The sequence below is a fragment of the Sceloporus occidentalis genome, unplaced genomic scaffold (genome assembly GCF_023333645.1).
Source record: "Sceloporus occidentalis isolate IW3139 unplaced genomic scaffold, rSceOcc1.0.p SCAF_13, whole genome shotgun sequence".
In the NCBI taxonomy this organism is placed as follows: domain Eukaryota; kingdom Metazoa; phylum Chordata; class Lepidosauria; order Squamata; family Phrynosomatidae; genus Sceloporus; species Sceloporus occidentalis.
In genome coordinates, this window is record NW_028316993.1 from 8,135,263 (window position 1) to 8,160,919 (window position 25,657).

A 25,657-nucleotide genomic window follows, 5' to 3' on the forward strand; every position below is an offset into this window, starting at 1 on the left:
AATCTCACTCATGCATTCCGTTTTTATTGTTCACGCTAATTTTTTTATCTCTGTGCATTTCTGCATGTTCTATTGCTCACAGGGTCGGCACAGCGAATGATGTGATACGGATGTATTTGAAACACGTTCAAGAGATGCGGAGTCTTCTCCCAACTTATAGTGGGTTCATCTGCATCGGTTATTCCAACAGCCAACAATGCAAACCTTTTAGGAAAACTTAGGGAAACGCCTGAGATTGATTATCCTCGGTTTTGCAGGGCTTTTGGCAGCCCTCCTGAAAAATCCCTTAGTGGGATGCATTCGAAATCCATGTAAAGAAAACAAGTTCAACCCACATTCTCCCAGGATTATTTACACCATCTCAATAATCCTGTTACCTGCACTTCTTACAAAAGCTTCAAAAGTTTCGTATGATTTGACCATAAATGGACAGTTAAAACCCATTGGATTTATAAAAGACCTCCCATGATGGAGTTTAAAATGGCAAGAACTACTTTGTTGGTATGGATCAAAGCAGCTGCTTGCATTTTTATAGCTCTCTTTGGGAATGTGGCTTTAGGGCATATTGGGTGAGCACCTGAACTGGAAACTTTACCAACACATCACAAGAGTATAGGATCCCTGCATTAGTACAGCAATAGCCATCAAATTTATAGTAATAGAAATAGGGACACATTTGGGGGAAAAAGACTGAATCCTCACATATTTATTTATTTATTGACATTCATATCTCACTGTTCCTCCCATGAACTCACAACAGTTTATAAGGATCTACTTTCTCCCACTTTGTCCTCACAACAACTACCTTGTGAGGTAGGTTAAGCAGAGAGAAAGACAGAAAGAGTAATCAGCTCAGGATGAAGTAATGACTTTCATGGCTAAGTGGAGAGTAGAACCTGGATCTCACCAGAGCCCAGTCCTCTAGACACAACTTTCATGCCACAACATGTGCACACATTTTTATAATCCATGCAGTTGGAGAGCCAAAATGCATTTCTTTATGCATAACACATACACCACTCTGAAAAGTAGCTTATAATATGCCCTGGTGTCAGGGGAGAAATCTCAACTCTAATACAGATGTACACACACTGGGGTTTCAGGTTTTTTAATTTTTATTTTAGAACACCCACAACTCAGACCCCTAAGAAAACTGAGGAAATGTTGTACAGAGAGATGGCCATCAGAGAAAGATGCTGTTAAATAAGGACATGTAAGACATGGGGAGGTATATATGAGTGTGTGTGTGTGTGTGTGTGAGAGAGAGAGAGAGATTGCATTCTCAAATAATCCAGTTTGACACTACTTTAACTCCAGGGTATCGCTCTGGTGCCACAACAAACTGCAGTTCCCAGAATTCCATACCAGTTAAAGTGGTGTCAAACCAGATTATTTCTGAAGTGTGGCTGGAAATAGATAGATAGATAGATAGATAGATAGATAGATAGATAGATAGATAGATAGATAGGCAGACAGAATAGGTCTGTAGTTTGATTCCCATAAGCTTCTCTGTTTGTGCAAATGTGCTCTGTGTGTTGATTCTCACAGTGTTGGTTGCACCTTTTCTCTCTCTCGCATACAAATATACACATACTCTTGTGGCACAAAATGAATCATGGTTCATTCCCACTGAGCCAAAAAGGGTGTTAAAGTTCTCCAACCGAAACCCGTGGCTCCACATTTTCTGTGCTGCAATCTGAAACACACTTACTCAGGAGTGCGGCCCCCGATGAATCCAGCCTGTGTCTTGTCTGTGTTTCACCTCAAACTAAACATGGCACAGAATTGTGAAAATCCCTTAACTTTGGCTTCATTTCACTCACAAAGGCGAGTCCTGAACCTAGTGGGCCTCCTGCCAGCCACATTTGACTGCAACGTCAGCCTGTACTTGCTCTGGGGGATTAAGTCAGTGCCAGGAAACAAGTCCCTGCACAGGCTGCAGTGCCAGGGATCATCCTCACAAGATATGAAGGAAAACATAGACAACAGTACAACCAAGAGAGCACAGAGTGCAAAAAAATTGGGCGTGATAGGCATTAAGGAAGGTCATCCTGATCTTGTTGCTGTTTTTGCTATTGTTCCAGCTCAGCATTGCCGATAGATGCTTGTCCATGGAGTCCAGATGAAAAGAGCCCACCATATCTTGAGGCAGTCTCTTCCACTGTCAAATGACTCTTCCCATGAGAACATTTCTTCTGTTTATGCAAAATCTCTTTCCCTATTAGCTCTGCCTATTGGTTCATGCTCTTCTGCCCTCTGGAAACTGAAGCAAGACAGCCCTTCTGATATTTGGAGACAGCTGCCTTGTCCTCACTTAATCTTCTGTTATTGTGTGCCTTCAAGTCATTTCCAACTTATGGTGACCTTAAGGGTTTCTTGGCAGGATTTGTTCAGAGGCGGGTTGCTATTCCTTCCTCTGAGGCTGAGAGAGTGTGACTTGCTCAAGACCACCCAGTAGGAGCCATGGCAGATCAAGGACTTGAACCCCGAGTCTTCAGAGTCAAACCACTACACCAGGCTGGTCCTCTCATCTTTCCTTCACCATGTGAAATATACCCCTGTATAGACAGACACACAGAAAAATACAGCATCATTCTACCCAATGGTAGGGCTGGCATCTGGAAACCATTCACAGGAATTCAGAGGCAAAATGTCTGGTGGCAGGTTCACGTTGGGTCTTGGGTTCAGAAAGGTTGACACCTAATGCCCCAAAACAAGCTATACATCACAAATGCAAGCAGATGCCCAGGACCCAGGTGGGCGCTCAGCTTTGGCTAGCATCTCTGTGGCAGCAGGTAGCAGAGCAGGTTGGTTAGTGAGGACCAATTGTGGATGCAGGCTGGGAGCAGCCGAGCAGAGAAAGTTTGCAAGGCCCCAGGCCAGAGAGAGTGAGAGGGCGCAAGAGAGAGAAGTGATTATTTATAGTTGGCAGGAGCGGGGAGAGGACAAGAGAGGGAGGGATGGAGAGAGAGGGAGGGATGAAATGGTAAAGAGAATGTCAGAGAGAAGAAGAAATAGAGCGTGAGGAGGAAGCCTGCCCGCTTTCAGGTGCTGGGGGGCAAGCACTGGGGTGCCCCTGGTCTGTGTCAGGTGAGACCTTTGGAGAGATGTATGTGTGAGTAAGGAGGGCCAGGTTTTTTGGGGGGAGACTGGGAACAGTTGGAGCAAAGGTCAGGAGGGAGAAGGGTTTTGATGTTTACTGAGAAAGCTGCAGCCTTCCCAAACTAGGAAAGAGCGAGAAGCCCAGAAGTTCTGGTGGTTCTGCTTTCACGCTCCATCCCTCCCTTTAACCCCTTCTTTTGAAGAATCCAAGATTCCTGTACAACCCTTTCATCCCCAAATCTGCAAAGATTTTTCAGCCTGAGCCACCAGCGTTGGGGACCAAGAACCGAGTGGAAGCGTTTTGGTTTGATTTTGGCCATCCAGCTTTAGCCTGAGGGATGATACCAGCCCCGAGAAAGGATGCAACTAGACCCCACTGCCTTCCTTTTTGATGAGTCTGAATCCTGGATCTCACTTGTCTTCTGCAAAAAAAAGGGCAGCAAGGACAAAGACCACAGATCCCAGTTGCCTCTCACGCTTCAGGACAACGTGCAAGAAAATCTGCTAAGATGCTGCTGTTCTCCCAAGCTGAGGCTAAAATGGAAAACCCCAGAACGCTGGGCTTGTAGCTGTCTTTAGTGATAACTGATAGGCTGTACCTCTCTTGCTTCCTGACATTTTGTTAGACGCATGCTTAAAAGCAGGGAAGCATCTAGATCGCCAGCATCAGGTTGAAGAAAGAGTTGGATTGATCCATTAGAAACAGTTTGATTGACTAAAACATGACCCTCTGAATCAGTTGCAAAGGTAAATCTTATATTTAAAAATGGAAGACGTCAAGACCCAGATTGGAAGAGGCATTCCCATCTATGCAAGAGAGACTAGAGAGAATGCCTCTCCCAAAGTGGCGCCAGCCATGACGTGGGTATAAGGTAGATACCTAGGAAGTATGCCATCTTTTCCAGGGTGGATGAGTGGAATGATTACTTTTTATCTTATGTTATCATATGCAGATTGGATGGATTGATCTATGAAAGCTCTCATAATCCATCAACTCACAGCACCGTCTTTTTCATGATTACTTGGAAGGATATCTCACTATTTGGATGAGATCCACTGTTTTCTTGGAAGGGAATCTTGTTCTTTTCAGACAGGGGCGTAATGCCTCATGAGAGTGCTTACGATTGCAGCCTTCTTTGAATGATAGCCACTGAAAAGTTCTCAGCCAGGTTTGTCGGACTGGAGTACTGATTTTTAGAATGTGCCCCATATAGACACAGTTTACTCTAAACTCCATTGCAGTAATAGCAGGGCATTGTGTCAAGAAACCTTGTATTTAAGCACAAACTTGTCACCAGGTGAAAAGTAGGATGGGACATTCCAGTCCAGTCTTTCTATTTCATTCATCATAGATAACAAACAGGCTGCAAGGGTAGAGATGCTCTCCCCTCCATGCTCAGCTTAGAAATTGAACCCTCTGTCCCTCTTCTGCAATCCCCTAGATTCTTACATTCACTGTGAATTAAGGGTAAGTAAAAGGCAATTCACATAACTGTTGTGCTTATACGTGGCAGATGAATTCTGTTGCATGTGGCTACTTGGTTCTACTTTGGTTTGTTCCCTTAAAATTAAAACTAAAAATCCAGCGCAGACTCACCACCACTTGAGGTGGAAGCTGCCATTTGTTAGTGGTGGATCAAAGTGGATCAGGTTTGTGGAAAGGCTGGTAGATCTACTTGGTGTTGCAGAATGTATTGTAGAACATTAAGACTCACTAACCAGTGCACATGGAGAAACCTTAGCCTCAGAACCGAAGAAGAATTCTGAGCTCACAAACCAATTTTGAGTACTGATAATGATCAGAGCAGTCTTTACCAGGCATAAAACAATCCAAGTAAAGGACTGTTGTTGCTGTGTGCCTTCAAGGTGTTTCTGACTTATGGTGACTCTTAGACGAAACTGTCCTAGGGTTTTCTTGGTAAGATTTGTTCAGAGAGGGCTTGCCATTGCCTTCTTCTGGGGCTGAGAGTGTAACGTACCCAAGGTTTCTATAACTGAGTGGGGATTGGAAACCAGGTCTCCAAAATCCTAGTCCAACACTCAAACTACTGTACTTCCCCATGCTGGCTGTCAAAGTAGAGGATGGAGTCCTTTTTGCTGCTGCTGTTGTTAGATAGATAGAGGCCTTATGTCCTGGAAACATTTGGCTGAATTTTTTATCTTTTACTTTGGAGTGGATTTATTTTACGTGGTTTCAATTGTACCAATACACTTGAATCACACTTGAACAATTACTTTCTACAACTTTTTAGGAAGAGTGAAGGAAGTGGGGATGGAACGAATATCCATAATTGTTCATTTCCAGGTCAAAAGAAAAGAAAGAGAGGATTTCCTTATAGTTAGGAAACACTATTGAGAAAAATATTAGACACAATGTATTTTTACACTTTTCCCTCCAGGATTTTGCGTGCAAAAGCCATTTGGATTTCCCCCACTCTGCAGAATAATCCTGCCACTATATTTACAGATTTTTGAATACTGTGTAAGAATACTGGGTTTCTTTCTTGCATTGGATTAAAAATAGACTATCATAACTATTGTTCCTCATACGTGAGATTGAAACATTCAGGATTTAATGTCTCTAGGCGTGAGTGTGGAGGTGGGAATGGTCAAAGGCAGGGAGCCCAGAGGGATGGATTGATGGAATGTTACAGAGAGAGGGGTGTGTCAGGAATGGATTGAAGGGCGTACAATTACAGCTGCACAGTTAATGGGTTTTTCGAACTCTGGCTGGCATCCTGTTAGTAACATACACATGTGTAAATCGTGCTACATGCTACACACTGGGTGGCAAACTATTTGTTGTAGCACAATAGACATATCCTTCTGACAGCGGCAGAAGAGTTGTGCACACAGCAACACTGGATATTGTGGTTGTGCATTGTATATTAAAGCTCGTTACACATTGCACAACATCACTCACTGAGTGCACAGTTTTGTTATTTTGCATGAAGTAGTGCTGGCAGCATGGTGTAATGATTTGAGTATTGGACTATGACCCTGGAGATCATGGTTCACTTCCCTGTTTGTGCATAAATGCCCATTGGGTGACCTTGGGCAAGTCACACTCTCTCAGCGTCAGAGGATTGCAATGGCAAACCTCTTCTGAACAAACTTGCCAAGAAAACCCCATTAGAGGTTCCCCTTAGGGTAAGTCCAAAATGACTTGGAGGCACACAGTAACAGTGCTGGGAAGGCATATCTGCATGCGCATAGATATGCTATACTGAGAGGATGTTGGATTGCAGCCTCTGTGTGTGTGCATGTGCATGCTGTTAGGTGGCTTTTTGCTATCTAGACTTTTTTTTAATCTTTGGCTTCAGTACAACAACATCCCAAATCCACAAATACCTGTATTGTGATACTTTTATTCAGCCAACCAAAATGTGCAAAATACATGATGCAAGCTTTCGAAGCTCCACTGACTTCTTAATCAAGCAAAGGTGTTAAAAGTCATGCAGGAGAAAAAATATTTTACAATATGACAATGTTAGTCACAGGCCTGTATTTTGTCAAGATGTTAGTGTATATCTGAGTTGAGTTGAGATGGTATGGAGGGATATCTATGCAGCCAGGCCCTTCCTCCTTCTGGCCCTGTGGCACTGAGAACAAAGCCTTCCAAAATCCAAGAGATAAAATTTAAATGTCATTAGCAATTCAAAAAGGTACTTCCTCTGAAATCCAGGATGTCTGCATCCCTGGTGAGGCAAATCCCTTTGTTAAGCAGCTTCATTGTTAGTCTGTGAGCAAGTTACTCAAATTCTGATCATTAGGAAATGATCAGAAAGTTGTCAGCAGGAGATGCTTCAATGGAATTTCACCTGACTTTGCAATATTTAGTGTTTAAAAATGGGGCCAATGCTACTGCTAGACAAATTGAGGCTGTTCCCTTAGACGGCAGATTTGTGGTGACATAAGCATACAGAAAGCTGAGTATTGCAAATATATTACTATAATAGACATCCCTCCATGGCTCTTCGCCTCCCATCTCTTACCCTCACAGCAATCCTGTGAAATAGGTTGAATAGGAGATTTAGGGAATGATGGTGATTTGTGTTGAAATATGGACAAATATGAATCTTCCAAGTCCCAGCCCAACACTCAAAGCATTACACCATGATAGCTTAGGTGATTTGTCAGGTCTTGAGGTATGCATTTTGAATTCATTTCTCAGATACGATAGTTATGTATAGATATGTACAGACATCTTGTAGCACCTTTGAAATTTGGACAACTGACCTAATGCGTCTGAAGAAGCAGACTGAAGTCTACGAAAGCTCATGCTGGCAATCACTTTCTTTCAGTTAGTCTCAAAGGTGGTACAAGATCTGTCTACATACTGATTCTACAGACTAAAACAGCTATATCTTTGAATTCTATAGTTATGCATAGATATGCCTACGCAAACTAAGCCTGCATTCACATTTGTGTGACCAGTTCCTTCATTCCTTCGCAGTCCTTACAATTCAGAGAGAATTCATTCCGATGTGATGAGAGTGCCTCTGAGAATGTCCAAAGTATTCCTCCCTAAGTGCCACTTAACTTGCCCATTTCCTATCCAGAATGCCAGTGATCATATGGCAACACTGAAACTCACATTGTTCATTATAAATTGTTTTGTTGCTGCGGCTAACAGGGGCTCCATCCCTCCTCACCTATGGAGATGCTATCCTAAAATGTGTGTGTGTGTGACATGAAAAGATCTATGAATGGGGAGGGGGCTAAATTCAACATATGCAGCATCTTTCATGAGTCACAGCTAGTCCCCACATATGGGCAAGGTTTTCAGTTAAGAGGCGTGACATGTTTGTGTGCTCTTTTTAAAAAAGAAAGAAATTAAGCACTGTTTAGCCAGTGGGGATATGAGCCTGGATGAGCGACAGTGGCTTTAAATTGGTGCGGACAGCGGCTTTGATTGCCCTGAGGCTACATAGCTCTGTACATTGCTAGAGAACATTATGCACACTTGATGGTGGGGATGGCAGGGAACGCTGCTGTTGCGGATGACATACCCATGGCTTTCCGTGGGTTGGCAACAGAACCAGTGAGCAAAGGGGATGTGGGGATTGTTTGTAGATTGGATGTAGAAAAAGTGGGGATTGAGAGAGACATGGGGCTTGAACAGACAGGCCAAAATAAAGCTGCTTCGGGTCACTTTGGAGGTATGCTGTTTAAATGACACACACATCTTAAGAGGCCAGAAGCTGCGCCAAAGCTACACTGCAATCCTTAGGATTGGAGCATGGCTTTGGCATGACTTCCGGCCTCTTAGGATGCATGCATCATTTAAACAGCACACCTCCAAAGTGACCCGAAGCAGCTTTATTTTGGCCTGTCTGTTTGGGCCCATAGATTTAGATGGTGGGTTTTGGCCTGATGTGTGTACTGGTGGTGGTGAACTAGGATGGGGGTTGCAGACCAGAGAGAGTTGTGGTCTGCCCTGCTGCAGGCGACAATTAACTCAGCCGTGTTAGAGGTGACTGGCCAGCGTTTGAGGTTCTGGTGCATGGTATACATGGAGGCTAGGAGCAACATACTCTCTCCCACTCTCTCTTTCTCCCTCTGTTTTGAGCCAGGCTTTGGCTGGCTGGCTGCCAGCCTGCCAGCACCTTCAGGGGGCATGTGCTTGGCGGCTGGCTCACGCGCCTCTGGATGTGAGCCCTGCTGTGTTCCAGCAAAAGCGAGTCGATGAGCTCCAGAGAAAATCCTACTCGCTGGGGAACTGGCTTTGTGAGTGCTGGCTTGCAGATCAAGCAGCCTTGGTGGGCACCATCCAAAGCTGGCATCTCTGTCTGTCCCCCAACTACACTCTTTGGTCAATCTCAGCCCCTTCCCTGATTATCTATCTAGTACAGGGTGACCAGATATCATAACCATAAAGGAGGACAAGCCACCACAAAATGGAGGACATTCAAGAAAAATGTATGACATTACCAAATAAAAGCTAAAAATACTCGTCTAAATACTAAAAATGCTTATCTAAATTTTAAAAAAATACTAGTCTCAGTCATACTCAAAACTGAGGACTTTTGGAAATTCCTCCTTGACAGAAGGTTGAAATGTAGGACATGTCCTAGAAAAAGAAGATGTCTGGTCACCCTGATCTATTATGGATTTGTAAAGTGGCACATCTGGGTACCGAACTGCCCATATTGGCATGGAATAGGCAATGGTAGCCTTCCAGATGTAAGACTGTAATGGCATCAGAACAAAAAAAAATCAGGGTGTCTTGTATCATTCCCTTTACCTGCTTCTGGTGCAAGAGAAAACTGGGAGAAATGCCTTTAGATACATAGACAGATAGATAGATCAACACAGACACCTGCATTTTGGCTTCTCCATATGCATGTCATTATAGGGACTGCTATAAGGAAGACCTACATTGCAAAGTTTATCATGACACCACTTGGCCAAGAAGATGCTAAAGGGCCATGGCTAGAGGAGATAAAATGGGATCCTATGGCAACTGGTGAATCTTACACAAGATGCCGGATTTAAGGGAGCCATCCAGGGTGCTGAACCAAAGCCCCAAATAACTTCAGGACCTCGGGTAGCTTCTTTAAAATTCAATCTAAAACCCAGGGGTTATTCATGTGGTCACTTTAATGGCGGGGTTTGTGCGACGTTGTGTGAAATTGTTTCGCATAATTATGTGATTTTTCCGAGATATTCATGGGATAAACTCCCAAACTCCTTTGTGTGGTTAACTTTATTGTCGCACCTATAAGACCAGCTGAGAGAAAGAAAGAAGTTGGTAGCATAAGCTTTCATAGGAAATTACTGCATTACATCCTGATGGGATGCAGTCACATTTTTGGATTATTCACTGATTTTATCCCATTGAAATCACTGCTGATGCCGCTGCCAAGAAACTGCAACCCAGTTACATCCCAGGTCCCAGACGTGCTTATCCAGGCATTTTTCAAAAACGGCAAGCTCCTTACAGTTTTAAACCGCTTAGAGACTGTTAGTTCAGTATGAAGTGGTATATAAATGAAGCTGTTTGTTTTGTTTTGAACATTGTCTGGTTAAGAGCAGCTGGGACCCGGGCTGTGGACTGCAGGCAGCAGTGGCCTAAAAGGGGACGAAATGCCATCTGTAATCCAGACTCTTGCAGGATGAAGCCTTTCCCCTGTTTTCATCAGACTACTACAGAGACAATTCCCCTTAACTTGAGCCTTCCATTTCAACATATTCATGTTTAAGCAATAAAGTTAAAGGAGGGGGTCCAGTATGGTTTTTGGATAGCAGGACTCCTGCTGGGCTTTGAACAGCCTTGACAAAGGCAGAAATCCAGTAGGTGAAGATTTTTCCTTGTGCCTTGGGTCCACATGGAGAAAAAGCTGCCATTATGGTTCATGCCTGCTAATATTTCACAAATGACAACTAAGACCTATGTGTCCAAGCAACATCAGAGCGCAGTCAAGATGGCAAAAGTAATTTATGTGGCAGAACATCCAAGCTAGGAGCAGCTGCAGCAGTTTGCTTTTGCCTAAGCCTACTGGGAAAGGCAGGAATCTCCCCCTCCTCTCCTTTTTTTCCTGCCGAGTTAATTCAGTGCAAACTCCTTTTGCACTTTGAATTGACTTTGCAGCAACTGAAGCAAGCTGAAGGCAAAGGGGGGAAGTGGGAGGAGGCGAGAAAAAGTGGAACATTTTAAAATCAACCGAAAAACTGAGATGACAGAGGAGGTCAATTAACAACAACAAAATCTCTGCCAAATCAGGGACAGTTGGAGGGGATGTTGCACAGTCCATTGTTTTTGCCAGCAAATAGCTCAAAGAAGTAAGTCAGACTACATTGAGCTGAACAAGAAGCAACTTCTCAAACCAAGGGTTTATTTCTCATCCCAACTATAGATACCCTATAATCCACTAACCTGTTTTGTGATACCATTGTTTCTAGACATAATCGGTGAAAAATATAAGGTAGTGCAGAATGCACAGAATGCACATTGCCCTCAGCATTAAGCCACAAAGGCAGGCAACAAATGCATTAAAACTTTCTAGGAGACTGCAGGGCTGTACAAACAGCCCCAAAGGGGCAGCATGGAGCTGCCCTTGTTTCAGCTGGATCGGGGCCATGGCAGCCTTACGCTGCACCCCTGATCTGGCCTTTCCAGGGCATGAAAAAGAGCTGCAAAAAGTGGCTCCTTTTTGCACACTGGAAAGGGCACCATAGCTGTGGGGCTGAGGCTTAGTGGCACTCCTTCAGCGCTGCATCATATGGATGCAGCGCCAGAGGAGCATCATGACGCTGTGCGCTATGTGGCGTGGCGCACGGTGTCATGGTGCCCTGGGGGGTGGAGTCAGGTCATGCATCATGTGGATGCAACAACCCAACTCCATCTCCAGGCTGGCCTTTCAGGCCAGTTCATACAGGGTCTACATGCCTGTTAAGGACTAAAATTTGTTGTTTAAAAAGCACCAACAGGAGAGGCAACTGAATGCTTTTGCTCTTATGAAACTTACTAGACTGAAATAGAAACGCACCCCAGATAATTGCAATTTGTTTTCTCCTTCCCAGGCCTCATGTAGATGATTGCAAAGGCATGGAATGATGATGATGATTTATTTATTTTTGAAGGAAAGGGAAAGAGTTGCCAAGCTGCATTTGAAAGAAATATTTGTTTCTTAAGGTCAGAACGAAACCCCCAGTAAATTGGAACTGAAAGCCCAACGTCCTGTTTCACCCAGTAACCAGAAACCTTTGAGGGTGCCAGAAATAGAATGTGAAAGCAGAAGCTTTCTGCCAGTGCTGTTGGACCCACTGGAGACAGAAGCGAACCCTGAAATACAATGTTCCAGCGTAGAGGAGAAGTATCCTTATTCCATGTTCCAGTCAGTAAGCAATACCTTTCCATACTATTCTATTCTCGTATCCCTACTCCCACTCAGTTCCCTCCCCAATGCAATTATGGGGTATGTCTCAATAAATGTTTGTGTTTGTATGTGTGTGACTGTTTCAGCAAACCTTGACTAATCCTACTGACACTGCTGATACATCTCCCTTCCTACCCATTGCGGTCTGGTACTTCTTTATAGATGATGTGGCACCTGGGTGACGCCTAGTAATGCACTACTACAGGTAGGGTTGCCAGATCTTAGAGTCTGGCACTGAGTCTCCACTTTAGGAATGTTGTTACCTTCCTACTGAAGTGGTACCTATTTATCTACTTACACTTTTAGATGCTTTCAAACTGCTAGACTTGCTTCTTTTCCCCCTATCCGGATTAGGGTTGCCATAAGTCCCAAACAACTTGAAGTCGTTTCACCACAACAACATCAACAACATGCAACAACAACAACAGAGCTCCAACCAAGATGAAAGGGCTCCTGCGAATCTCTAGGTCAGGGAGTAAAGCAGCAGCTTGCTAAAATTTGCAAGGCTTCATTCTTTTTGTTGCTGCAACATGCAAAGGCTGTCTAAGAAGGCGTCTATGTATTTTGTGAGCTTGTTGACTGAGAAATTGTTGTTGCCGTTAACCTTCTTTCTATGCTGCCTTTTCCCCAAGACTAGGACTCAAGGATGTTCTTTAGTTAAGACTTTGGTCTTAATTTATAAATGTGTGTTTGGATGCATATATGATTTTGCAATGCAAGATCCACTTGGTTGTCATGAGTCATCCCCAGGTCCTTGGGAAGTGAAAAATCTTGTAAACTAAACATACAGTGTTTTTGAAGCATTTCCTAACCAGTGTGTGTGTGGTCTCCTGTGTTTGCTTATTGGTTTGAAAATGGTCTACTTTTCAATGACCTTGGTTTTCCTAGTTTAAAGAAGAAGATGTAAAGGCTGGGATGATTCCAAGCTGATGGTGGGCTATTCTCTTAATGGAATGTGTATTTCCCCATCCCTCCTCCTTTTTTGGGGCTTGGTGGCTGCTCCCAGATTGAGGAACTCTTCCCTGGTGAGAAGGTAGACTAGCCCCTCTTTGTTCTCTTTGGACCAGTAGGAAAAGGCCTTTTTATTTAAACAAGCTTTGAAGTATTAACTAGTTGAAGTAGAAGGATCTTTGAAAGTGGAAGAGACACTTTTTTGAGCCTTGTGTAGCCGTGGCAGAGTGACAGCAGTGAAGCCTACTCTGTTAGCATAGCAAGGTGCTCTGCCAGCTCCTGAATCTCCTGAGAGAGTGAGCTTTTTTCCCTGCTGGTGTTATGCTCCTGATGCCAGCATAGTGTTGATGGCCAACAGCATCACAGCCTTCATCTATCATTGCATCTTTGCGGCCAGGGAGTGAGGAAATGCTTGTGGGATGTTGTGGCAAAATAACTAGAAGGTGCAGCTACACTATAGGATTAATGCAGGTTGACACCACTTTAACTGCCCTTGCTCCATCCTATAGAATCCTGGGGTTTGTATTTTTATGATGCACCAGCATTCCTTGGCAGAGACGGCTAAAGTGCTTATAAAACTACAGATCCTTGCATTCTGTAGCATGGAGCAACCTAAGTGATGTCAAACAGCATTATTTCTACAGTGTAGATGCACCCTGAGTGATAAAGGATGCATTTTCTTGCTTTGTTTCAGGCAGTTAAATGTCTTAGGGTGGCCCTGTTAAAGGTGGTGTTTTTGCAACCCCAAGGTGGAGTGGAAACAGTTCAGGTGGACTGGTGGAATGGCTGCTACTAGGGTCTTCTCCACTCCATACATTTATTGTACTTTGACACTGATGTGTGATGATGGTGATGGTGAGGATGATGATGATGATGATGATGATGATGATGATGATGATGATGATTATGATGACAGTTTGAGTCTCCCCTTTATCCAAAATGCTTGGGACCAGAGGTGTTTTGGATTTTTGGGGTTTTTGGAATACCTGTATTTCCATATATTACCATAATGAGATATATTGGACATGGGGCCCATTAATGATGCTTACTAATGTAGAGGTAAAGTCAGATCTCCAAGTATTCTGCATTGAAGGTATTGCATTGAGCCAAATGGTAATCATCCATATTTGGCCAAAGGCAGGAGGAGGACAAAGTTTGAGTCCAAACTGTATTTCGAAAGATTTGTGAAATCCTGCACAATCCACAAAAGGACAGATATTATCTTTATACCTCTCATGCTTCCAGCAAATCTTCTGGCTGTTCCATTTTTGTGTGTCAGCATTTCCAGTTGGCCTTTCCTACATTCATTATTTTCAAAATATTTCCACATTATTATTATTATTATTATTATTATTATTATTATTATTATTATTGCTGTTATATTGCCAACTGGTTTAGCATAAAAAAAGAATCAGTCTGGTTTCAGCCTTCTTGCACCAGACCATCTGCGTACTTGTAGTAACCCATCTCATGAGGGAATTACACACAATTGAAAAAAGCTGAGATCTCATTTCTGCATCCTTGGCTGCTGCCGCACTGCAAGAATAATCCACTTTGACCCCCTTTAACTGCCATGGCTCAGTGTTCCTTTCCCCTTTCTTATCATGTCTATTTACAATATGGTCTCTATGGGCAAAGACTTATAATCTTAATGGTCTTATAATTCAGTATTTGTACACTGGAGCAAGGAGTAGAGGACTCAAGCTCCCTGGAGCAGTTCTTTACCTGGTTAATGGATATGGTCATGTTGGGCTCTCTTCTTGCCATAAAGTGTTTCCAAGAGGTACAGGCTCCTTGGTCTCTTGGCTGATAGTAGGACACCACCAAGTGTACCTCTCCCTTTCCCATTCTGTAGTAACTTACTGCCAAATAACTGGTTCTTTTGCCTTTAATAGCAGGAGTTGCAGAAGTGAAGGTTTTCAAAGAACAAAAAATCCCATGTATGTGTGTCACCAACAGGATTCCAACCAAAGTATGCATGCAGTTTTCAAACTACAAATGTCATGCTGCAGTGTTACTGTGATCCATGTGTGATTTCTGGCTTATGTCTTCAGATCACTCTCCTGTAAAAGACAGGGGCAAGTGAGAGAGTTGACAGCTCACCATAATGCATGCCACTTTTGGAAAGCCCAAGTCTTCAATCATTGCCATTAAGCTGCGAAGGAATTAATGTTGATGGGCACCCAGTGTTGTTGTTTCATTCTTCTTCTTGTGAATTTCATTTACATCTTCTTTTCCCCAACCAGTTTTCTGTCAGCTTGTCGTGCATGACGGAGAGGAAGAGTAGAAGGACCTCCCCAGCCCCCATGCCCTGACACTCTCTCAGGGTTGCAATCCTCAAGGGACATTGCATCATGAAACTCACCACCAAATCTCTCCAGCTGGCATTTTTCCTAGGTGAGTTCCTGAAGTTCCTTCATTTAGTGACATGGGATCTGGAGTGTCATAAGATAAGGAAAGATGAAAATTGGGATAATGGCCATAAGCCTTTACATGGTTGTGCCAAGAACTGGCTGTAGCTTTAATACTATACTCCATTAATGCATCTGGAGAAGTGGACTGAAGCCCATAAAAGCCTGCCCATGCTTTGAGATCTGTTGGGGAGGCTCTTCTCTCTGCCCCACGACTTTCACAAGTACATCTTGTGGGAACACAGGGCAGGGCCTTCGCGGTGGTTGCCCCCAGAAAGGTGATTTTCTTTATGTTTATCTTTTTCAGTAGGCCTTTGAGGGTGGACTTTTTAGGTGGAAAGGACCTTCCATAATGTATTGTGAAATGTCCCATAATGTATCATATTGCCTGTAACATGCTCTTATTTGTCACCATTCATAATGTAATGCATTGTCTGCATGGTCTGTAACATATTGTAGTTTTTCATTTCAATGATCACATTTTTAACCTTTATTAAAATTCTAGTATAGCTTAATGATATATATTTTAAAACTTTTGTTTGATGTGAACATTAAGCTGTATCTGTTTTAAACTTTGTAAACCATCTTGGGAATAAAGCAGAATATAAACAAATGAATAAAATGAAGGAACAATTGCAACAACCATTCTTAAAGATACCATCATATTCCTTTCCTTTTCCTTTTTATATTGTGACTTCTAAAGGTCTTCTTTGTGGCATATGGTCTTCCAACCCAATCTGAATCTCAGCATCTTTGTTCAAATTGATGCTTTCTCCATCTATCCCACTTACACCCCTTTCTTTTCTCCAGTTCTGTTTTACAGCCCCGTTTCCGAAGCCTGGAGTTCCACACTGCCAAGCACAATCCAGGCCCTCCGGGGCTCCTGCGTAGTCATTCCGTGCTCATTCACCTACCCAGGTTCCCGGGATTCTTGGGAAGGCAAGTTCAGCGTGGCGTGGTACCAGTACCGCTCACGAGGCTACCCTGAAATCTACAACAGCCAAAGCCCAGAGACTGTTCTGCCGGATTACCAGGGACGGACGGAGGTGTTGGGAGACCTGGAGATGGGCAACTGTACTCTCAGCATCAGCCCTGTGAGGAATGAGGACTCCATGAGCTACTATGTCTGGATCAACCCTGATTCAGTCAAGCATCGGTTCTATGACATCACAGTCCGGGTGGAAGTAACAGGTACACTGGGCAGCCTGCTCCCCTATGTATTCTGTGTCTTCCTCCAAAGAAACTGTTAAAAACAAAGTAAAGATAAGGAGACCTAGGCTGCAATCATCAAGAGCCTCATCATACTGCACCATTATAGCACCATGGTTCCACTTTAATTGCCATGACAATATCTTAGGGAATCCTGGGATTTACAGTTTAGGGGGAAGCATTTAGAATTCTTTGCCATGTTCCTCTTGTGCCTTGCCAGACTACAAACCCCAGGATTCCATCGGATGCAGCTGGAGTCGTTAAAGTGGAATCAGAGTGTCATAGACTATGTAGTGTGGAAGAGCTATGAGCAAGGTGGGAAAGAAGTCCTCAGGATCCACTATGCTTTCTCTTCTCTTGCTGTGTTGGTTGTAACCAAAAGAAATTGGTAATTAAATGGGCAGGGATGGCATTGGCAAAAAGGGTAACTCAGGATTTCTTGCCCAAGAAACACTAATACTCCAGAGCCAATCTTGCCATCTGGCATCTTTGGCCAGTTGAGGCTCAGGCGCAAAGGACAAAGCAGCAAAGCTTGGAAAAGTAACCTTTTGGACTATAGTTCCCAGAATTCCTCATGATATCTGGGGTGGGTGGGTCTGGGAGGTGTAGTCCTTCAAAAAGGAACACATCTGAAGTTTTCCAAGCTCGGTGTTAAAAGCAGGGATAATATGTAATATGAAATCTCTGTTTGCATGCTCAGAAAGCATGGTGCTTCCATTTCACACATCCCTTGCCTGTGCCCTGCTTTTCAAAACATGCTGTTTTGGCTGAGCTTCAGTGAATTCTTTCTCAAAGTCCATCCTGAGTGCCTCAACATGTTATAGGCCTGTTCCCCCAAAGAGGAGACTTGTACTTATAATGGTTTTGTGACAGGCAAAAATTCAACAGGGTGGTTTATCTGCATACTGTGTCTCTAGCATATTGATGCATCTGCTCCTATTCTCCCTTCTTTCCTTTATTGTCCCTCTCTTTGCAGAAACTCCAAACCAACTGGAGCTGAGTGACCCAGGCTTGCTGACAGAAGGTGATCGCACCTTGGTTACCTGTTCAACCCTGCACACCTGTCCCTTAGCGCCACCCATCCTCACCTGGAATCTTGATGGACCCAAGGCTGTTACAGTCCAGGAGCGCTTGGCAGGGGGAGCCTGGAGGACAGAATCGGGATTTAGCTACACCCCTTCCCACAAGGACCATGGCAAATATCTTCAGTGCACAGCCACCTTCCCAAACCAGCAACAGTCTCGCAATGGGATCTACCTGCAGGTTAAATGTGAGTATCTGAACATGGTACTCCTGGATAATGGGTAGAAAAAGAGTTCAGTGCAAGGCATGTTCTCTTCCAAGCTACAGGTATAGGTATTCTACACACAAAAGTGGTGCCAATTTAACATTTTCAAAACTTGGTTGTTGTTGTTAACTTCCGTCAAGTCAACTTTGACGTATGGTGACCCTATGAATGAGAGTCCTCCAAGTCACTCTATCCTCAACAGCCCTGCTCAGGTCTTGCAGACTCAGGGCCATGGCTTCCTTGGTTGAGTCTATTCATCTCTAATGTGGTCTCTCTCTTTTCCTTCTGCTTTCTATTTTACCAAGTGTTATTGTCTTTTCTAATGAGCCATGTCTTCTCATGATATGGCCAAAGTACAACAGTCACAGTTTAATCATCTTGGCTTCTAGGGAGAGTTCAGGTTCGATTTGCTCTGGGACCCGTTTATTTGTCTTTCTGTTGCTTTTCTCTATATACCACAAGGACTAGTTACTTGCTCACTTGTCTTCAAAATAAATACCAAATGAGATATTTCTTCTATTCCATCCCCCCTACCACCCAAAGGGTTTGATGGGGTGGGTAGCATGCCTATCTAGAAGCTGTTGGCGTACAATACCATTCTCCCTGATTATTGGTTGTAGTAACTAAAGTTGAAGGGATTTCGGCATAGGTTGTACGAACCATATATATAATAAAGGCTCTACACTCTAGACCTGAGTTAAGCATCAATATTTCTGCCCTGAGGAAAAAGCTAGCCCAGTGTTCGTATTTTAATTCAGATATATCTAAAAAATGTTGTTCAGCTGTTCTCTTCTTCCTGCTCTAAATGCAGGCAGTTTTTAGCCTGAAAGAAAATCTGGGAAGTGTGAGTTGAAGGAGAAAGACTGGTGTTGCTTCCTACTCTGGGACCCAGGAGCAAGAAGTATGTGTGTGTCCCCCACGAGGTTCTTCCACTGCCATCTTGTCTGTCAGGACAGGGATCAGGAGTGACATAGTGGTAGCTACACCCATGAGTAGCTTCCCATTGGTAGCTACACCCATAAGACCGAGGATGCGTCTACACTGCAATATCAATACAGTTTGACACTGCTTTAACTGCCATGGCTCAATGCTATGGAATTCTGGGCTTTATAGTTTTGGGATCCTCTGTGGATATCAAAATCCATGGATACTCAAGTCGTATTAAATGCAATGGCATAGTAAAATGGTGTCCCTTATATAAAAATGTCAAAATCAACATTTTAAAATATTTTCAAGCTGTGGATGCAAAGAAGCCACAAAGAAATCTTTGGACATGGAGGGCTTTCGTTCCTTTCACTAACCACTACACCACACTGTCTCTCCTTCTCATCCCCCCCCCCCCCCCCCCAGATACTCCCAAAAATGCAGTTGTCTCTGTAGTGGGGAATCCAACCCTGAAAGAAGGAGACAGTGTCACCCTGCGTTGCAGCAGCCAAAGTAATCCACCTCCCATCAGCTACCGCTGGTTCATCGGACCACGCAAAGCACCGCTACGGGCAGCAGGCACAGGACCAGAAGTGAAGGTGGCAGATATACGGAGGGACTCTGGGCCATTCCACTGTGTTGCGGAGAACGACGTGGGAATGGGAGAGGACTCACCACCCACCTACCTCAATGTGGAGTGTAAGAGGACTATTTAATTGGTTCACTTTCATGGTTGCTTTGTTGACACTGCAGTGCCACCTCTTTATTCATCCAGGCCTATTGTATCTTTTAGTAGAGTCTGACCGATTGCTAGCCAGTGAAACTTTTGCTGCCACTGCATTTCTGTCCCTCAGAAAGATCGCTCCTGCTGAATTTCTCCCTGGCAGGCACAAGACATCTGAAAAATCTCAATGGCATTTAATTCACTATCAGCACAGGGTGGCAATTTTTGTGTCAGCTCTTGTTCTTCTGCCTTTAACAGGAGTGGACATTTTTAGTTTTATACTGTGAGAAGCTTCCCGCATATCAAGTGGGTGTTAGGCACAGCAGCCAATCATTTGGTCTTTTCCTATCAGTTGGCAACCCTATCTAGGACCATCCATACAAGCATTGGGGTTATACAGGGCAGACACTGGGTTCATTTCTCTTCTTGACTGTTCTCATCTCTCAATCATCACTTGTGGGTTGTGGAAAAAGAAAGATTTCTTCAGCAGAGACAGATGTTGGAGCCTTTATCTAGTGAGGAGCTGGCAACATATGTGAGACAAAAAGTTTTCAGAAAAGCAATGGACATCAACAAGGATACATTTCAGTTTTGCTTGGAAGTGATGTTGGGGCAATCATTTAAGTTAGGCTTCTCCAACTGAGGTCTTCCAAATATGTTGAACTACAGTACCTATCATTCCCAGCTCATGGAACCAAGCCATGATGGAACTTGTAGCTGAACATTGAAAAAGACTAGTTTAGACGGATCATGGAAACAACAGATTCTGTATGGCATATCCGCACTGGAATTACAGCAGTTTGATCCCACTTAAACTGTCATGGTTCCACCATATGAATTCCTGGGATTTGCAGTTTCATGCAGTACTTAGAATTCTTCGCCAGAAATCTCTAATGTTGTAGGTCAAGGGAATGCAATAGGGAATGCTAAGTAACTCACCTAACTATAAAGCCTAGAATTTAATAGGACAGAGATGTGGTAGTTAAAGCGGGATCAAACTGCTATAATTCTGCAGTGTGGACCCATTCCAGGTTTAGTGTTTTTTTTCCTTAAATTATCCCTCTGGTCTCATTGCAGACAAGCCTGTGATCCTGCCACAAGGGAATTGCACTGTCTCAAGGACTGGGGAGGCGGTAACCTGTTATTGTGTGGCAGAGGGAAACCCTTTACCAAGCATCGAGTGGCGTTTCCCAAACCGTACCGTTCCTGGGGACTTCAACAGCTCTGATCTGCAAGCAGCCTCAGCCTCTTGGGGACAAGCCATCATCGGGGTGTTGAGGGGCTCTGCCTCCACTTTGGCCAACGTCTCCTGCACAGCTACCAACCAGCATGGGCCCAGCCAAGTCACCTTGCCCACCATCCAGGCAGGTAAGGTGGGGGCAGATAAAGCAAGGAGGCTCTGTGGTTGGCACAGCTATCTGGCAGGCAGGTCATTTTTAAAGTAATAGTTGTGTCATGTCCAAATGGACTTCCAATCCTGGCTTTTGGACACCCAGTGGGAACAAATGAACTCATACAATGTCATGAGAGATCTGCATAGTTTCCACTCCATTCCTCCTGCAAGTTACTGCAAACTCAGATTGAAGATTATCTTTCTTTTTACAATCCCAGATCAGCTGTGTTTTTAAACTAATATTTTTCCAGAGCTTTATTTCATGACAAAAGTAAGCCAAGATGCATGAGAGAAGCAGCTTTCTCTTTACCTTTCCACACGACATTGTAGCATTTCTGTTATCCTTCTAGAGAGAAACAGTCATAAAAGCATGCCTTTTGCTCAATGGATTTTTCCAACATAGCCAAAGACCCACTTTGATGACCATCTCTTTGGGGAAGGGAACAGAAACATTTCAGCGGCATGCGGAGAGGTAAGAAGAAAGCCACTTCTATCTTGCTGCATGTTGGCTTTCTTTTGTCGTGTGACAAAGCTCTAGGTTAGGAAACAGTAATAAACTTAGCTCTATGAAAGCAGGGGAAATCCTGGGAAATGTCATCCACAAGAAGAGACTTTCCCAAGCACTGAAATATAGGGCAGGTCTCAGCATAGGGCTTTACAAGCTGCTCATAGGTGCCAAATGCAGATGTCAGCCTTATCATTGTCGTTATGTGCCTTCAAGTCATTTCTGATGTATGGCAACCTTAAGATGAACCGATCACAGGGGTTTTCATGATGACATTTGTTCAGGGAGGGTTTGCCATGCCTTTCCTCTGGGGTTGAGAAAGTGTGACTTACCCAAGCCACGGGGTATGTTTCCATAGATGAGCGGGGATTCAAACCCTGGTCTCCCAGAGTCCAAGTCCAACACTCTAACCACTACACCGCATTGGCTATAATTAACAGTTGAAGAGTGGAAAAAGCTTCACCAGCTGAATTTCTGCCAGCATGCTAGTTGTCAAAAGCAATCTTCTGGCTTCATATAGTTATCTCTATAGGCCATAGCTGCAAGGTTTAATTGTCTCTTTCCCTCCCACAGTGGACATGACTCTTCTTCTCATGGTGTCAGGAGGTGCTGTTGGGGGTGTCCTCTTCCTTAGCCTGATGGGGATTGTGGGCTACAAGATGGCGACAAGCAGGTGAGAGAGCCACAAGGATCAGCTCCATGCATCTGCAGCCATATCACTTCTAAGCAGATGCTGGCTTGGGTCTACAATGCAAACAATACATTAAAAAAACACCACTTTGCACTTACATGCTATTCTTGAAAAAATCATCTCATTTTATGGGACAGATTGCCAGCTTTGTTTACCAGCCGTTTAACAACAGCATAGGCTGTAAATATTAAAACAGAAGTGAGCAACAGCACACATATCTTAATTTTGCAGAGACAGTCGCAATGAATCATGTTTTCCCATTTTCACAGCTGCTTTGAAAAATGTCCCAGTTTCTTTCTCCATTTCCCATTTCCAACTCTGTCCTTGGCTTGCTTCCACTGCTGCAATCTCAGGTCTAATTTGCACTGCAGAAATAATGCAGTTTGACACCGCTTTAACTGTCATGCCCCCATCCTATGGAATCCTGGGATTTGTAATTTGCTGTGGCAGCAGAGCTCTCTGACAGAGAATGCAGAGCCCCAAATTTCATAGCACTGAGCCATGGCAGTTCGAGCAGTGTCAAACTGCATTATTTCTGTAGTGCAGATTAGACCTGCGTTTGCAACCAGTAGTTTCCACTCAATTCATCAGTGGAAGGAGGAAGAGGAGAGGAAGGTGCAGAATCTTTCCCTTATAAGTAGGCTCAATTTCTGCCATCTTGCCTATATGCTGACATTGCCTGGCCACTTTTCCTGGCTTTCCCCCCAGTGTAGCCCTGCAAAAAATTCCAAAACCCCTATGTTACCCCCAGTTGCGCTAAAATACCTTCTAAGGGGGCAGAGAGGGCATTTTGCCATGTTTTGAGGATTCCTTTAGCTATTTTAGACCTGTTGTCAGGTGCCTTCAAGTTGTTTCTGAGTTACGGTGACCCTAAGGCAAATCCATCATAGGTTTCTCTTGACACGATGAATACACGATGGTATTCATGACATGATGGTGGTTTGCCTTTTCCTTCCTCTGAGGATGAGATTTCGGAGTTTATCACATGGGAGGAATTTTTCTTAATTTCAAATGAAAAGAAAGTGGGGCCAAAACGCATTCATGTGAATTCGCTAGTTCAATGAATTTACGTGAATTCAAATTGCGTTCGAACTGACTTCCCATTGCCTGAAAATAGCTTGCCATTGCCCAAAATTGCGTGTGGTAGTCTATCACGCAATAACACGAAACCCCATGATTGCGTTCGGATTGCCATTGGATTATACTTCCAATTTCCCTTGTCTGATAAACTCCAATATGACCTGGTCACCCAAGTGGATTTCCAGGGCTGAGCAGGGGTGCAAACTCTGGTCTCCAAGTCAGAACCCAATACTCAAACCACTACCCGCACTTTGTCCACCCTTGCATTAACACATCAGGTGGTGGTGTTTACTTTCACGCCTGGAAAAGTTTCATTGGCCACTTTTTATTCAAGGAGTTACTGTTAAAGGTGCTGGTTTTTCCTCCAGCAATCTATTCCCTACATCCCATTACAGTGAATGTAACAGCACTCTCTTCCCTTTTTCTTTCTTTCTGCTTTCTCTAGGAAAAAGGGGGGAAAGCAAGAAGAAGAGGAAGAAGAAGATCCAACACTGTATGTCACGGATGGAGCCCTGGAGCAGAAGAAATCTGAAAAAAAAGAGAAACCGGCGAAAAAAGAGAAACCACCCAAATCCAAGAAGGAAGAGCAACTCAACATGTACAGCAAGCCCAAGCCCAAAGCTGGTGGAAATCCCACAGATGACAATGTAAGCAGCACCCTCAGAGCAGTCCAGTCCCCTCCTGGTTTCTCTAGGGCTGTTCTTTCCAATTTATTTAGACTAAGCCAGAGCTTGGAAGAGTTACCTTTCTTTCTACTACAATTCCCAGAATCCCCCATAGTGAAAAATATATTCCTGGCATCCTATCAGTGATGAAGACCTGAGTCGATTGACTGAGACTCAAGTCGCTTCAGTGGCTTTACTTGGATTTGACTTGGCAATAAATGATGCATTGCCTCGACTTGACTTGAGACGTGTATATTGTTAGCAACTGGCTTTCTGGTCCAACTTCATCCAGAAACAGCAAATGCATTAGGCAGACTCCTTGACTGAATCTATCCATCTGGAATAAGGTCTTCTTCTTTTCCTACAGCCTTCTGCCTTACCAAGCATCATTGTCTTTTCTAGTGAGTTGTGTGTGTAATTTCATAGTAGGTCCAAAGTACAACATTTTTAGTCATCTTGGTTTCTAGGGTTCCTGGAATCCAAGTCCACCATTCAAACCACTACACCCTGTTGGTTCTCTTTACGTCTGCTTACTCACAAACCTTGTTTTTTCTCCCCAACTCCCCCCATTTTTTAAAGGATCTCAACACCGAGGCCTACGAGAACATGGAAGTAGCTGAAGACTATGAGAATGTATCAACGGGGGCATCTGCTGCTGGACTTTATGGGAACCTGAGCAATTGGCAGACCGCCTCTGGCAGTGACCAGATCTACTCCAATGTGTGATCCAAGAAGGGAATGGACAACGGAGCGTGCCCAAATCTCTTTCTATTTAACAAGTGCTTGTATACCTAGAATTAACACTAGCTAGAGCAGCAAGTGCAATCGGGCAGGAGAGACGGAGATGTGGCATCAATTTAGGATACCTGAATACATGAGCCTTTGGGGGTACCTTGGCTACAAAGGTTAACTCTCACAATGCCCTGGGGTAACGTTATTAGAATAAAACCTTGGAGCACCCTGCTGCAGGAAGCAGTATTAATTTTAACTCCCAAGACGTCTTGCTATCCAAGGGGGGATATTTTAAGGCTATAGAATCCTGGCTTCCACTATTTTGTGGGGAGATATCTTGGCATTACCTCCTACGGCTCTTTCCTTGTGAGGATATATTATTGATCCTTACCCTCCTGGGAAGGCTTGTTTGCAAAGGGATAGTTAAAAGTGATGGTTGCCCCCCAGGACTGCCCGCTGTGGGAAATGAAGATGTGCTATTTAAATCCCCTTCTTCTTTTCTAAGAATGCGCTCTTTCCTGCTGTTCTGAGCCCATTGTGTCAGTGGATTTTTCTGTCAAGACTTTCAAAGTATATGTCTCTATTTTTGTACTTTCAGCATGCTCCCGTTGCTTTTATTGCTGTGATTTAATTTGGAGTCAGGGCAACGGCGGGGAGGAAACTGCAGAGATCTCTTTGGGGGGCAGAAGGAGCGGCTGACTTCCATTAAAGAGTTCAAGCACACTTTAGATAGGGTTGCCACATTTTCTTTCCTAACCAGGCTCCTCTGCCTTGAATGGCCGCATGAGAGCCAGCAATCCAGCAGGGGCAGAAGGTGTGGGATCTTTGGATTTGTAGTTTGGTGAGGCCTTGGCGCTCTCTGCCTGAGAATTGCCCCTCTGAAAACTGCAAATCCCAGGATTCCATAGGATGTTGCCATGGCACTTCAAGTGGAATCATAGCTCTGTAATTGTGCGGTGTGAAAAGCTCCCTCTGATTCAAACAGTTCGAGGCACCAGATCCCCTCTGATCTTAGAAACCCTAGTCAATATTTGGATGGGAGACCGCCAGTGAATACCAGGGACTGTAGGCAATATTTCAGAAGAAGGCAATGGCAAACC

General features: G+C 43.9%; 1 protein-coding gene across 3 annotated transcripts; it reads left to right on the top strand.

Moving 5' to 3' along the window:
- The first annotated feature begins 2,991 nt into the window (after positions 1-2,991).
- Positions 2,992-25,154, top strand: LOC149304816 (B-cell receptor CD22-like). Of its 3 annotated transcripts, none has more exons than XM_089478927.1 (9): positions 2,992-3,090; positions 15,182-15,332; positions 16,157-16,537; positions 17,532-17,825; positions 19,194-19,466; positions 20,569-20,859; positions 21,963-22,062; positions 23,606-23,807; positions 24,405-25,154. In XM_089478927.1, the coding sequence occupies exons 2-9, from the start codon at positions 15,290-15,292 to the stop codon at positions 24,549-24,551; spliced, it is 1,731 nt and encodes a 576-aa protein (XP_089335053.1). In that variant the 5' UTR covers positions 2,992-3,090; positions 15,182-15,289; the 3' UTR covers positions 24,552-25,154. The 3 variants fall into 3 exon arrangements, with proteins under 3 accessions (XP_089335053.1, XP_089335054.1, XP_089335055.1); XM_089478928.1 differs by lacking the exon at positions 2,992-3,090 and adding an exon at positions 3,236-3,849; XM_089478929.1 differs by lacking the exon at positions 2,992-3,090 and adding an exon at positions 11,891-11,946.
- The last annotated feature ends 503 nt before the right edge of the window (positions 25,155-25,657 follow it).

Excerpts from the sequence above, each read along its gene's own strand:
- LOC149304816 (XM_089478927.1), top strand. The coding sequence starts at position 15,290 with ATGAAACTCACCACCAAATCTCTCCAGCTGGCATTTTTCCTAG. Across the intron at positions 17,826-19,193 it reads GATCTACCTGCAGGTTAAAT|ATACTCCCAAAAATGCAGTT; the intron begins GTGAGTATCTGA and ends CCCCCCCCCCAG. Across the intron at positions 20,860-21,962 it reads CTTGCCCACCATCCAGGCAG|TGGACATGACTCTTCTTCTC; the intron begins GTAAGGTGGGGG and ends TCCCTCCCACAG.